The following is a 14,493-nucleotide window of genomic DNA, read 5'->3' as shown; positions in this document are numbered from 1 at the left end:
CAGGAGGCAGCAGTTCATGTTTCTTTCTCTCCCTTGTTCCAGGATATAGGGCACAGACATCTGTACAAACGCCGGTACCATTCACACACGGAGACATCAACCCCTTTAGCAGTCATTGCCTTCTCACAGGAGTGGGAGTCCAATAGTTCTGCCAACAGTTCCTGGGCTGGGCTGGTTGGGGAAGCAGCTGTCAGAAGGAGCAGTCCAGTGGTTCTTGATTTTGATCTTGATGTATTCTGCCATGTTGTTGATTCCTAAAGACGCCCCTGAAGGTACTCGCAGCTCAGTGTGACCCTCAGTGAAGAGACTCCTCCACCTCTAAATGGCTTTTTAGGAGTTTGGGGGAAAGCCCAAGGTGAGATGAGATGACAGAAAAGAAAGTGCATATTTGTACAGCCCTTTCTCTGACAAGGTCTGGGCAACTCATGTGGGTTCTTATCAGAGGAGAGTCTCTGCTATAAGTGAGCAGTAAGGACATACCATTTGGCTATAGTTCATCATTAGGTGTAAGAAAAGTGATGGGTGAAGCTGTTTGCCATGGATAAGCAATGCTATGCTTATGTGACGCAGCGTTTTACGTTCTTAAAACATCACACTGGTGAATAGTTGCCTTCAGAAAAGCGAAGTCGGGAGACATTTTGGCATTCTCACTTGGAATATGAGGCAGGTGCTGAAATACCATGTCTGTGGGGTCGCGAGAATGACTCCGATGAGGATGGTTGGTGCTGGTCTGCAAGCAGACAGCTCTGCTCAGGCCACACCCCTGTTTCTGTGCAGGCCGTGGACCTGGTGTCCTCCAGTGTTTTAAGGGAAGCAAGGATTTGGGTATTTATGTAAACTGACCAGAATTTTAAGTATGGGCAGTTAATTTCCTTTTAAAGAAAGTCTCTGTATGCTAAGCGGAACATTCCTGAGGGTTGCGGACCGCCTCTGCAGTGTGAATGCTGTACCACGAGCCTGGGGGTCGCTGTGGGTTCTCTGCCAGGGGATGATGCTCTGCCAGGGGATGATGGTGCCACACAGCTCTGGACCCTATGGGCAATGACTCACATGTGGGTAGCCGACCCTCTGCATGACCGGGGGTACAGCCAAAAGCAGGAGAGACAGAAATGCTTTGATGTGGTGAAGTTTTACTTGATGTAGTTAGTGTAAGCTCTGGGCTGCCGAGAAATCATAATGTCAAGAAAGTAATAATCATATTGAGCACCACTTCAAATTGGTACCTTGTGGTATGGGTGATGTCAGCAGAAGCTCACCTTGGCTTGTGGCATTCGGAAATATATTTTTAAACATGTTTTTAAGGCAGACAAAAGGCAAGCTACGTGGGAAGAGATTGGCATGTCAGATCAATGCAGTGTGCTCTGGTGAGCTACATGTGATAAATCCCTGCTCAGCCTAGAGTCCGTGTCCTAACTGTGGATTATGAAGTCACCTAACCAGCCTAAGCCTCCGTTTTCACATCTGTCAAGTGAGGATATGAGCCTTGCTCACGGTAGATGTCAGGAGAATAGTGTCTGAAATGGGCAGAATATGGTGCTTACCACATGCAGAGGCTTGGGACCCTTTAATTTCCTTCTCCTCAACTGAGAAGAAGCCAGCCTTCTTTTACACAGTGTAGGCCAGTCTCTGAGGCCACCTGTCAGTCTTGGAATTATATTTACCATATAGTATCAGCCCAACATACAAAGGATAATGTGATATATGGCGTCGATAGGACCTTTAGAGAGCTCTGGGTGGAGAGAGTCATTCAAGTACAGAGAATGGGGCACCACAAGGAAAATGAGTGCCTCTGCTTCATTTTAGAAGTTTCGTTATAAGCAAGATATGAGGAAAGTGAGCAGGTCAGAGTACCCTCTGTATCTATGCTCTGCTGGCAGATCTCCGAGCCCCCAAGGGCAGCTGCTGGCAGGTGATCTTAGCAGCCCAGAGGGTGACTGCTTCTCAGGATAGCCTTTAGTCCACCGTTTTCTCTGATTTCCACACACCACCCACCCCCTCACTCCACCATGCTCCTGCTCACTTCTCTTTAGTCCCATGGGGCTAGCCTGTGGCTGTGAAGGGAAACAATGAACTCCTCACAGGGCGCTCCTAATAATGATGCGATTGCGTGATAGTGTAAAAGCTCACAAAGTTAATCATTCCTTCTTCTAGGTAAGGTGGTTTGCCCCATCGGAAGTCATTAGCTGCTGGGTCTGCATTTTTCCTGTGAACAGACAATGGAAACACAGACAAAGGCAGGGCGGGGCTGAAAGGGCTTGGAGAGGGGAAGCAGGGCTATTGAATGGAGGAGTAAACAGAAGCTAGGGCTCCAGGTCAGGGATTTCACAAGTTAAATCCTAACCTCACTTCCCCAGCATGAACAGACCTGTTGCTGTGTTTGTCACCACAAAGATGGCAAACTACCCAAACATTTGCATTTGTGTCAGTTGACTCTACGACCCCACAATGTGTGCCCTGCAAGGCCAGGTCCCCGAGGAGCTCCACAGTGGGAAGAATGCTGATAACTAACAGTTACTGAGCATCCCTGCGTGCCTCGCACTGTGCTGGGCATTTCACAGATAGTATCTCACTCACTTCTGCAGAAGATGCCATGCCTTTCCATGTACAGGTGAAAAGACAGAGGCTGGCATTTGTCCAGGGCCCCAGAGCTGGAATTTGAACTCAGATCAATTAAAGTGCACAATGTCAACAAGAAGAAATACCATGATAAATGTGTACATGTGGTATGGAATGATTTTCAGTATAGAGTATAAGCAAGGAAAAAAAAAAAGTGTAGCAGCATATAATACACTCCCGTTATATAAGAAGACAAAAGTCTGAAATGGGAGGATATGCATAGATGTATAATCTACTGAGATGTGGTGCAAATAAATCTGTGATTCTGCTTTCTCTTCACCCTGACGGTAAGGATTCCAGCTGAGGAGTCTCAAATTGCTTCTGGGCAGATTATGTAAGTCTTTGCATGTGGCACGGTGCAAGGAAACAAGATTTGAGTAGACATAATTTTGGAAAGCTTTTATTATTTTGCTTTTTATTAAAAAAAATCATCACTTCAGAAGTCTTATAGACTTGTAAAAAAAAATATCTTCCCAGATTACAAAATGCATTTTTGTCCTTGGAAATATACAATATTTTTTGCATACAAAAGTAAAGCAGGTTCTTTAAAACTCAAAGTTCAAGTGACACTCTTATTGGCACATTGAATGAAATTAACTGCGACAACCTTTGCATCAATGCAGCTTTTCAAATTGTTCTTATAGTCCAAATTAACCAGGTGCATCTGGGTTTTTTCCTCTTTGGTTAAATTCATAGTCAGTCATCAGTGCTGTCTTGCTGGAAACGGATAAAAAGAGGGCTCTCAGGTTGGTTTTGTGTGTCTGTGTCTTCGCCTTTGACTTCTGTGCCACAATAACCGTAGATCCTGGTAAATTTGAGTAACTTTCGGAATTGACTCCACCCTGCCTTCATAATTCTGCCAGAAAATCAAGGTTCTGCCTTGATTTTTTCTTTTCTTTTTTTTTAATAAATATATTTTATTGATTTTGTACAGAGAGGAAGGGAGAGAGATAGAGAGTCAGAAACATCGATGAGAGAGAGTCATCGATCAGCTGCCTCTTGCACACCCCCTACTGGGGATATGCCTGCAACCAAGGTACATGCCCTTGACCAGAATCGAACCCGGGACCTTTCAGTCCGCGGTCCGACACTCTATCCATTGAGCCAAACTGGTCTTGGCTGCCTTGATTTTTTCTAACCATTTAGGCAAATTTCCCTGCCTTCTCACCCCTCTTTCTTCTTTATAGACAGGGGTTCGAGGGTTTGCCCATCACCTGTTGCAGTCTCTCTTTTGAGATAGATCTCTGAGGCAGATGGCATGTGAGGATTCAACACCTTTGTTTTCATATTCAGGTTTCATGGTGGTAATTCCTCTGCCAGCACTTCCTTCAGACATTAAGAAATTTGGGATTAATTTCTGTGGTTCTGCCTTCCTTACTTATTGGTATCAATGTGAAAACTCTAGTTCCTGGGGTTCAGGTCACTTTGTAGGTGTAGGGAGAGGCGGTGAAACAAGGGAGAGAGGAGGGAATTACTTTCATTGTGGAGTACGTACTTTGGGTTGGCACTTTGAACAATGCACTATGCTGATCCTGGGAGGAAAACACCCAGAGAAGCTGGAATTGGAGCCCAGAGGATGAGCCCCTTAGTTGGAGAGAGCTGTGCCTTTTAGGGATGCTATTATCAGAAGCTGGTTTGCTAAGAATAGACTAACTGCGACAAACACTAAAGGACCATGCAGCACGAGAGGAGAATGGGGAGAAGACCCAGGTAGCTATGACTTCTAGTCTGAGGTCCTCCTGTGTCTTTAAGAGCAATCCCTAAGTTAAACTACTTTCCTTGCACCTAAACAGGGAATCCTTTTGGGAAGCCCATGAGGAAGGTGGATGGTATTCTCATTTCACTCCTAAGGAAACTGAAGCTGGGAAACATTAAATACTTATTCAAGGTTACACAGCTAGTAAGAACAGCGCCAGGGCTCAAACCCAGGTCTTCAGAAGAAACATGTTTGGAAAGCTAATGGAAGATAAAAAGGTGAAAGGCTGCCCTAGCCGGTTTGGCTCAGTGGATAGAGCATCATCCTGTGGACTGAAGGGTCCCAGGTTCGATTTTTCTCAAGGACACATGCCTGGGTTGTGGGCTTGATCCCCAGTAGGATTCTCTCTCATCATTGATGTTTCTATCTCTCTCTCCTCCCTTCCTCTCTGAAATCAATAAATATATATATATTTTTTTAAAGGTGAAAGGCCTAGAATTATTTGAAAATACCCATCCTCTGGTTTTCTCATTATTGTGAGATTTGTTTACTCTGCTAGATCTGCTTGTTTCTGCAGGTATGCTTGAGCAGACAGTTCCTTTCTGCTCATTTACGGAAAAGCAACAGTATTAATTGCAAGGAGCCTTAGGTGCAGCACGGCAGGTGAATGTTTGTTCAAGGATGCTTTCCTTCATCAACACTCTTCTCTTCTGCCTTAAAGAGGATGTTTATTTCCATCCTGAAAAAGACTTATTAATTGTGGCAACTCTGGTTAGATTTTTCTCTAAAAAGTTAATGTTCTCACTCTTCTTAGGAGTGTGTAGCATTCCATACATAGAATGGAATTAGAAAAGCAAACAATGCTAAAGGCCTATCATAGTTTAGTGAGTTGCCAGGAGTATCATTTTTTCTCCCCTTTCCTTCTCATTCAACAAAAATTCATTGAACGCCTCTTTTGCTTTAGACCCGTGACATTGTGATTTATAATAAGAAATCTGTGTTTGGTCTTAATCCTGGTACCTGACACAAAGCTACTAAAACCCTTGGAATTTCCCTGATAAGAGCTGTGAAGGTGAAAGGAGTGACTTTTGTAATTCATGACAAATTCCTTTTAGCCACAAAGGAGGTTATGTGGTTAGTTGACTTTTGGAAAGCCTGCAGGATGGGAGTGGCTGCCTGGGAACTAACTGTGTGATCAGGGAGGCAGGACTTTCTGTGATTTCCAGGGAAGGGGGGAGGGGCAGGAGGCTGAACCAAGTACTAATGGCTGGGGATTTAATCAGCTTCTGTACTGAAGCCTCCATGAAACCCGAAAGGACAGGGCCCTGGGGGTGGTGAACACGTGGCAATGCAGGAAGAGTGGTGCCCTCGGAGCTGAGGCTGTGCCCTGTCCTGTTGACCATGCCCTGTTGCATCTCTTCCGTCCAACTGTTCCTCAGTGACATCCTGTAATAAACCAGCCATCTAGGAAGTAAACTGTCTTCCTGCGGACTGTGAGCTGCCCTAGCACATTAATCAAACTTGGGGAGGGGGTCAGGGGAACCTCTGACTTATTGACCAGAAGCATACCGTGTTTCCCCGAAAATAAGACCTACTTACAGGTTTCCTTCTGAGTGAAATATAAGGCATCCCCTGAAAATAAGGCCCCCACAGGCTAAACATGAGAGATTTGGTCCACTGATTCTGAAAGAAATGGAGTCACAAGAAATTCACCAGAAAATTCAGGAATTGGATTGTTATGATGATGTTCCAGAAGATGATGACATGATTGTCATTGAAAAAAGAGTAAATTCTTGATACTGTAGGATTCACAGTTTGTCTGGTTTGTGTTGACAACTTCCGTACTACTGTACCGTATACAGGTAATAAATTTCCTTTATTTTCATTTAACAATAAATGTGTACGTATTCTTCTTCATGGAAAAATAAGACATCCTCTGAAAATAAGACCTAGCGCATCTTTGGGAGCAAAAATTAATATAAAACACTGTCTTATTTTTGGGGAAACAGGGTAGATAACGTTGACCAGAAGCCAGTTGGCCAGAAGCATAGATAACGCCGTGGACTTTCCATCGGTGTCTGAAATGGGGACAATCTTATGGAGGGTTTGGGGGAGAGCAAAGAATTCTACCAGGATAGGGTATGAGTGTTTACTCAACTCTCTCCCTTCACGCCAAGTCCTCATATCACAGGAAGAAAAACTTGGTGTCCAACTGATTTGCCACACCTCCTGATCCCAGCCAACCACTCACAAATGGGTGTTGTCATCGGGCCTAAGAGGGCTGGAAGGAAAGATGCATGTCCCTCTTCTGTTATCACATCTGGCATCCGCTCCAGCATTCACAGGTGGACACAGGCTACAAGTTTTTCAGATAGTAGAACCCTTTCATTCTACTCTTAGGGCCTTAAAGGAGTGAGCCGATGCCTTCCCAGCCTCAGAAGTGCCTTTCTTGTCTTTGAACCTGGCATTCTGGCCCCCCAGGGAAGGCTGTCTGTGACCCCCTGTCCCTCAGTGTGCGCTTCTGCCGCACAGGTGGAGGGGCAGAGGACCCAGTGCCTTTATTTTCACCTGGCTTACACTCCTGAGTTGATCATTTTGGTCACAAGGAAAGCAGAGGGATCCAGGAGAGTGCTGGGTCAGGGAAGAAGAAACTGGAAGCAGACCAACCAGGGAAGGGTTGTTCATGCATAGACAGATTTCCCCAGCATCTTTCTCATCCACACCCATTCTTTATAATCCACCCTCCAGCTTTTTAGCAGAAAGCCTTGTTTGATCTTGTACTTGACATGTAGCTAAACCAGTGTCTTAAAGGTCTGTGTACTTGTGGTAAAGAGGTAACCATGCTTAAATACCACCCTTGAGATGTTGAATGCAGAAACTCTAAATTGAAGCAGGGGATCTGGCTCTCTTTTAGATGAGTGGGCCGATGTCAGGCATTTGAACTTTAAAGAAAGATGTTGGATTCAGAAACACCTCTATTTTTCAAATTGTGCATTTGGAAATTCAATTTGGTTTACCTAAATTAATAAGTGTTCTGCCAAGTTCATGATGATAGGGATATATATATATATATATATATATATATATATATATATGTAAGATTTTCTTGAAGATTTTCCTTTTGATCATAATTTGTAGTGTTAGAAAAATATTAGTTTAAATTTGCTATACCATATGCCATTTTTTTTCTATAAAACTCAGTCTAAAGTCAGTTGAAACCAAGGCAAAGTGACTTTGTACTGTCGGTGTGAGAAATAGAGCTAAAATATATTTCCATTTATTAGCTCATTCTTAATTCATGAATATCAAATTTTTTTCTGAGAAGTTGTACTGGGTTAGATAACATCAAATCAGATTGGCTTAACTGAAACATAACCATCTGTTTTATTGGGAACCGCTGTAATTGTCCTGGCTGTTTGTTACTTGTTTCAAGCATCAGATAATAGAGGGTTTGGTTTTTGTTTGTTTGTTTGTTTTCTTTTTAAGTTTAAAGAAGAGAAGATATGTGATTAAGTAAGATAAAATTTACAAATGTATCATATTGTAGAGTTCTGCAAATGAAATTATTTATAATCTTGCTTTTCTTATTGGCTAATTGTCCTTTTCCCCATGTAACAAAATAAGGCATTCTTACTTGCAAATATAAATTTATTTAATTTAAATGTCACATATTTTCCCTCCATATCCACTTTGTAAATTAAAATCAGTGGCAGCATTTAGATAGCATCAAAGATTTAATTTAGGTTGACATGTGTCAAACTGGGCTATACATTTTGTGAGACTTATAACTATATAAATGCAAAGTGGTTTTATAATTGAAAATCCATGTATATTCATCACCAAATCTTGACATCACAGAGATGACTTTTGAGAACTGCCCCCAGATCAAGCTATAATAATAGACCCTGGGAGAGTTGATCTGCTTCTGTCAGCTCCTCTTCCTGACCCGAAGGCCAAGGTCAAATGTGAGCTGGGCCAAACCACACAAAAGCCTGGTAGTGGTACGATGCACATGGGTTGGAAGCATTTGCATTTAGGGTGTGAAAAAATGAACAAACAAGAGACCCTGGAACATTGGACACTGGCGTTGCAGTGTCTTCACAACTGTAGGGAATTGTGTGGGCCCCTAGGAAGTTGTGGTGATAACAGTCCAGACACAAAAATGATCACAGTTCCTGAGCTAGATTTTCCTCCTTAATTAACTATAACAGTCCCCTGATAAACGTATTCTTCCCAATAGGAGCAGCCTCTTGAAATGAAGTCCTTTGTGTTTTTAATGTGAACGATATATAAAATGAATCGTACGCTCCTGACTAATTCCAAACGGCCTTGCTACAGTTGCTATTTCATTTTATCTAAAATAAAACACAGATTTTCTAAGGAGCTTTGATAATCGTATGTCGATAACGGATCTTGGTTATAGACCATCTGTGACTATCATTCACAAGAGCAGTGCACTGCAGCACAAGGCCACACCGAAAGTAGCCTCTCCTGCAGGATGGGCACATGTCCCCTTGTCCTGCGTGTCTTCTTGTCCTGCATTTCCCATGCTACCACCTTTAGGTTTGGGGTTTTTTTCTTCATCTTTTGACACTTTTTAAACATAACATACTTATCCTGAAATTTCCCCTTCTAGTGGAAAAAATAGCAGAAACAAAAAAAAACCAATCTTTACAATAATGGACCTTCATTGAAAACTTACTACTGTGCTGTCAGTCATGGGAGAGAGGGCACAGTGGCGTGTCCTTTGTTTTATTGTGACTTTGAGGCCTTATAAAATACATAAGTCTGCCCTAACTGGTTTGGCTCAGTGGATAGAGGGTGGGCCTGCGGTCTGAAAGGTCCCAGGTTCGATTTCGGTCAAGGGCATGTACCTTGGTTGCAGGGACATCCCCAGTAGGAGGTGTGCAGAAGGCAGCTGATCGATGTTTCTCTCTCATCGATGTTTCTAACTCTCTATCCCTCTCTCTTCCTCTCTGTAAAAAAAATCAATTAAAAAAAAAAAAGTAAGTCATGGGGACGTAATGTACAGCATGGTGACCATAGTTACCAATACTTTATTGCATATTTTAAAGTTGTTAAGAGAGTAGATTTTAAAAGTTCTCATCACAAGAAAGAAAAATTGTCATTATGTGTGGTGACGGATGTTAACCAGACGTGATCATTTCACAGTGTATACAAATATGGAAACCGTATGTTGTTAACATAATGTTATATGTGAATTGTACCTCAATGAAAAGATTGAAGCCTTATTAACTTTTATTAAAATTTTAAAAGTAATAATTTTATTGTGTCTGTTATGCATATTTTATGAAATGAAAACAATGCTTTCTGCTTCTAGGTATTTTAGATAGAAACTGACTCTGACTTTATCTAAAAGAAGTAGTTGCCCCAAAGGGAGTGGTTTGTGAGTGTAGGAAAATTGCTCATTGTTATATTTCTGGAGGTGGGCAGTGATTAAGCAGCCATTCACTTTATAATAGCTTATTAAACTGTTCATATATGTGTGATACATTCTTGTCAGTGGTCAGTTATAATTTACAATGAAAAAGGAATGGAGGGAAAAAGATTGCCTCAGCCTCAAAATATCTCCTGGAATAGCTTAAATTCCATTGTTATTAGTCATTTTAGTTAATACATGGCTTCTCCTTTTCCTCTTTGAAATGTAACTAGTCTGTGGCCAATAATGCATGAAGACATGAGCCCTTCAGTGTTTAGGGCTTGTCAGATCACATCTTCTCTGTAGCCCAAGAACCTGAGCTAACATGGAAGGGATGGTTCTGGAGGTGGTATGATGAGGGGAGAAAAAGTTGGCAATGGATGTCAGTGAACTGAAATAATGCATAACCTATATTTCCCACCCTTTCATATTCCAGTAACCAAGACACAGCCTAGCCTTACTGAATTGCTTAGCTCTCTATTTAAATGGTGGTATGGGGGGAATCTCACTAATTTAACTTAATTAGGAAGATGATTAAAATACAGTGTTAAGAGTATAGTTATTACTTTTAAATGCATCTTTAGTAACGTAAGCATCACCTAATTAAGGATTTTTAAGAAACCTATACTGCTGAATAGAAAAGAATAATTTTTATTTTGCATCTGACTGTTATATGAATGGATACTTCATAAGTGCTCCCAGTAAGTTATTGCTTAAAAATAGCATTCCCTCTGTAAGTCTATTTTCCTCATAAGGCTTTTAAAACCCAAGATTGTCCATTTCACAGACTTGTAGAGTAGGGGAATATGAATAAACAGATTTGTTGTTAGTAGTCCACTGTTCTCAATATAAAGAACCATGACTTAGGATGTATTACTAACAATAGCTTAACTCGTTTATGCTGTGCATGTGAAAATTATGACTAATCTTCAGGCTCACCTTCCCGTTTCAGGCTTACAAAATAGGAACCAACATCACGTGTTGAGTTCATGTCAAATTCCTTAGGATAGTAGTTTTTGGACCTCTTTATTTGAAACCACTGTTGGTTGCCTGTTTTGCTGGGGTTATTCATTATGTTTGCCTTTCCTGATGGGTGGTCCACCCGTGTGCCTACAAACTGCTCGGTAAGGAATTGCCACCTGGGGTGGGCATGCTCAGTGTGGTCTTCCGGTCTCAGTTGCCCTGGAGGGAAAAAACTCTCCTCTTCGTTGGTGATAGGATGTTCTCTTCATTGGACATTCTTTCCACTTGTTTTCTAGAGAGTCTGTCTCCTAGTGGACCCTTTTTTTAGAAGGAAGTTTTAACTACCTGAGGGTGGGGTGCAGAGCATACATGGAAGGCCGTGTGGTGGGGAGCTGTTTTAGGGGCCACACTGCTGGGTTTCAAAGAGCCCTTCTCCACTCCCCCACCCCCACCCCCAAATAAGCTGTGGGACCTTGGGAAAGGCCCACAGCTTATTTGGCCTTGGGATAATATTAATATTTACTTACTTGATTATTTTGAGGATTACATGAATAAAGAGACATGAAGTGCTTGGAATAGCAAGTAGTACGTGCTCAATAAATATTAGCCCTTATTAGCATTACAGATTCATCTCATGACTTGAGAACCACTTGTGGCTAGTGGTGCTGACCCTTATTATCCAACTGTGGTTGTCCCCCTACAAGATGCCTCTCTGAGGTGGACACACCTGTATGGCACAGAGTTTCCTGAGCAAGGACTCCGGCATTCCTTCTCTGGTTTCCCCTGCACCACCCAGTGAGGTGCGTGTCACTGCAGGCTTATCAGCCTCTGTCCTGAGAATGGGGTCCAGACTTCCTAACGGGCTTAGCCCTTTCACTTAGCTCCATTTGAATCCTGATTTCCATCACATCTGCTGGAGGCTCCCTCTGCTGGCCCACCTAGCATATATGCAAATTCGTGGAGTAGAAGCTTTTTACAGAGTTAAGTTTTAGGCTTTTAGGATATTTGAACAAACATATTTGAAAACATTTTTGTGTGTGAGTGTATGTGAGTGAGTGATACAGATCACATCAATACTATATTTTTGCCATTTATTTAATGAGTTGGGATATTTTCATATTTTCAGTTTAAAAATGTGTTGTGTGTTTTAGATTGGGAGCTATCATGGCATGCCAACAAATGTAACTTCTTTACAATGTATTCATCAATTTTTACTTTATATATTTCAAGGTATAGCACTAAGGATCTTAGAATCTTATTTTTAACAGTCAAAAGGATGCAGGGCGTTAACTCTTTAATGGCAAAAGGTCCCATTTTGGAGAGGTGTCAGGGTCTAGACCCCATAGGACATGGATATGTTGAGGATTGAGGGTTGATTTTTTTTTCATCCATAAAATAGCACCTCAGATTTATTGGTTGATTTATTATTTATTTGGAATTGTAATTTATCAGCACAATGTGCCATGGCAGCCCTAAAATTGCATTTTAAAGTAACTCTTTTGCTTCTTTGTGTTTTCCTGATCACTTTGTCCTTCTCTCTCCCGTCTTGACGTCTTCTCTTTCTTTGCTCCTAGGATCAAACAGCATAAACCGGGTAACTGCAAACACGGAGAATGGAGAAAATGAAGGAACAACTAAAATTATTGCGCCTTCGCCAATAAAAAGGTCAGTCCATTACCCGAAGGAATGTTAACACTGTATATTGTCACAGAGATGAATTTTCCTGAGAGCAAGGTGACGAATCCCTTCACTGTGGTAATTCAGTAGTCCTGTCCATCAAAATAGTCTGGGGCCAAAGCATATTTTAAAATGCCAGTGAGTTATGCCCCCTCAGGACCCTCCTGCCTCGTTTGAAGGAAACCCTGCTGTCACAGCACACTGCCGCTCTCAGAGGTAATCGGGGGTCGGCGTTGTCGGCAGCAGAGTGAAAAGTCCATGTGATTTTTCTTTTAAATGGCACCATGTGATGGACTAACTCGGACGGACCTGTGAAATAAAGGGGATGATATTCATGTTTAATGTACTGTGTTCATTACGGCGGTGCACTGGGCTGTGGCCCCGGGAAGCGGGCTTAGAGCGTTTAGAGGCAAGGGGCTGCAGAAGGCAGTGATTGCATATGTATGAAGCGTGGTCATGGTCCTCACGTCCATTTCCCCAGCAGCATTTCCCAGTGGAAAAACCTTCTTTCGCCATCTTACATGGACTGTTTCCCTGAACGATCAGTCTTGTTCTCTAACACGCCATTTCAGTGTCCTTTTTCCCCATCTCCAATGATGTTCGGGGGACAGAGTTTCAGACGTACACTGAGCAGCGCTCAGCCCCTCGCTTTCTCTCTGGAGACAGCTGCCCACACATCTCGGAGAGGTCCAAGCTGTCAGAAACGCGTGACCTGGAAAGACTTCTGAGGTCACCTGCTCCATCTTTGTTAGTGAATAAGGGGATCTTCATTCAGTCGTATTGTGACTGCTTGTCTATAATTTCCAGCAAAATAATTCCAAGTTATGAGGATTCCTCAGAGTTGCAATGGTTTCTCCCCACCCCCCCACTCCCCCCGAGTTTTTATTTCATTTCCTTTGCTTAGTTTCTAAACTTTCCCTACAGATTCTTGCTTTGGAATGACAAGCTCTTTGCCCTTGCAGACGCTTTAGCTTACTGTGCTTCCCTTAATCAGCCTCACAGCTGTGGACAGAGTCAGCTTAATCTGTATGTACAGGGTGTGCGGTGGGAAGTCTAACAGAAGATCAGTAATCTTCCATGAAATTCAGATCCCAAGCTTTTTAGAATGTATAGAAGCAGTTCAATCCCCTTTGTAATTGCATTCCTGCCAAGGACAGATACCTAAAGGACTGCCAGAATTCTCCCACTCAAGCTTTAGAGGAGAAATAGTTTAGGGAGTGAATGTAGTTAATTCACCACCCAGGATGTCATTGTTCTTTAACTTCCGCCTCCTCTCCCAATTCCCCCTTCATCTCGCTGCTCCCTTTCTCAGTCTCCCTCGTCTCATCTCGCCCTTTCCCCTGACTTATTAAACACGCGTGTATCCCACTGCTGTCTTAAACATCTAGCATATTTATTACTTTGCCTCATTTCAAAAGGAAGCTTTTACTTTGAAAATTTGATCTTCCAAAGGTTTTTAACCTTTCCAAAAAGAACACATCCTTCCTATATAAAACCTACTTACTACCTACTAATACTATGAGTGATGTGCTTTCGTCAAATATATTTTTAGATTTATATTCCTGCGTGGTTATAATATCCCAGGGTGCAAGTTTATTCTCACTTTTTGAAATGACCTTGTCAGGTTTTTTCCCTCTCCTTTTTTCTTGGCTGCTATAAAGAACCCTGAGATGACCACATTTGAAGACAGTATGTAGAGGATTCCTCAGAGAGCCAGGTTAAAGTGCATGAGTTCAGAAACTCTCTCTTTTGGAAGCTGAGACTCCCGGGAAGTGAGAGGAGGCACTCTCGCCTCCCCCACTCCCCCACCACTCCTCTTCCCCCCCCCCCCCCCAATGGTGACGAAGGCTTCTAAGACGTCCCTTCCTGGTGTTTCCCCCGTGTTTCTAAAACAATTTGTTGGGATAGAATAACAACTCAGATATATTTACATTCTTAGGGCAGAAAGATGACACTCGGTCAGGAAATAGCATTGAAAGTCATTCTGATTTGGAAGGATGATGCCAAGGAAGGCGGAAGCGGAGGGCAGGGAAAGGTCAGTGGGGGCAGCCTGAACCTGCTCAGAGCCGACTGCCCTGCACAGATTCAGACCCACACCCAG

At 42.5% G+C, this 14,493-nt stretch overlaps 1 protein-coding gene across 1 annotated transcript in view; it reads left to right on the top strand.

Moving 5' to 3' along the window:
* The window catches only part of EPB41L4A (erythrocyte membrane protein band 4.1 like 4A), a 194,215-nt gene that overhangs the window by 144,919 nt on the left and 34,803 nt on the right, over positions 1-14,493 (top strand). Inside the window, exon 13 of the mRNA XM_084882830.1 lies at positions 12,290-12,380. Coding sequence (XP_084738956.1) covers positions 12,290-12,380 — 91 coding nt within the window. The remainder of the gene's footprint in view (positions 1-12,289; positions 12,381-14,493) is intronic.

This window comes from Pipistrellus hanaki (genome assembly GCF_964339955.1).
Source record: "Pipistrellus hanaki genome assembly, chromosome: 4".
In the NCBI taxonomy this organism is placed as follows: domain Eukaryota; kingdom Metazoa; phylum Chordata; class Mammalia; order Chiroptera; family Vespertilionidae; genus Pipistrellus; species Pipistrellus hanaki.
The sequence above is the reverse complement of the archived record's forward strand: the minus strand, read 5'-3'. Positions and strand labels throughout refer to the sequence as shown.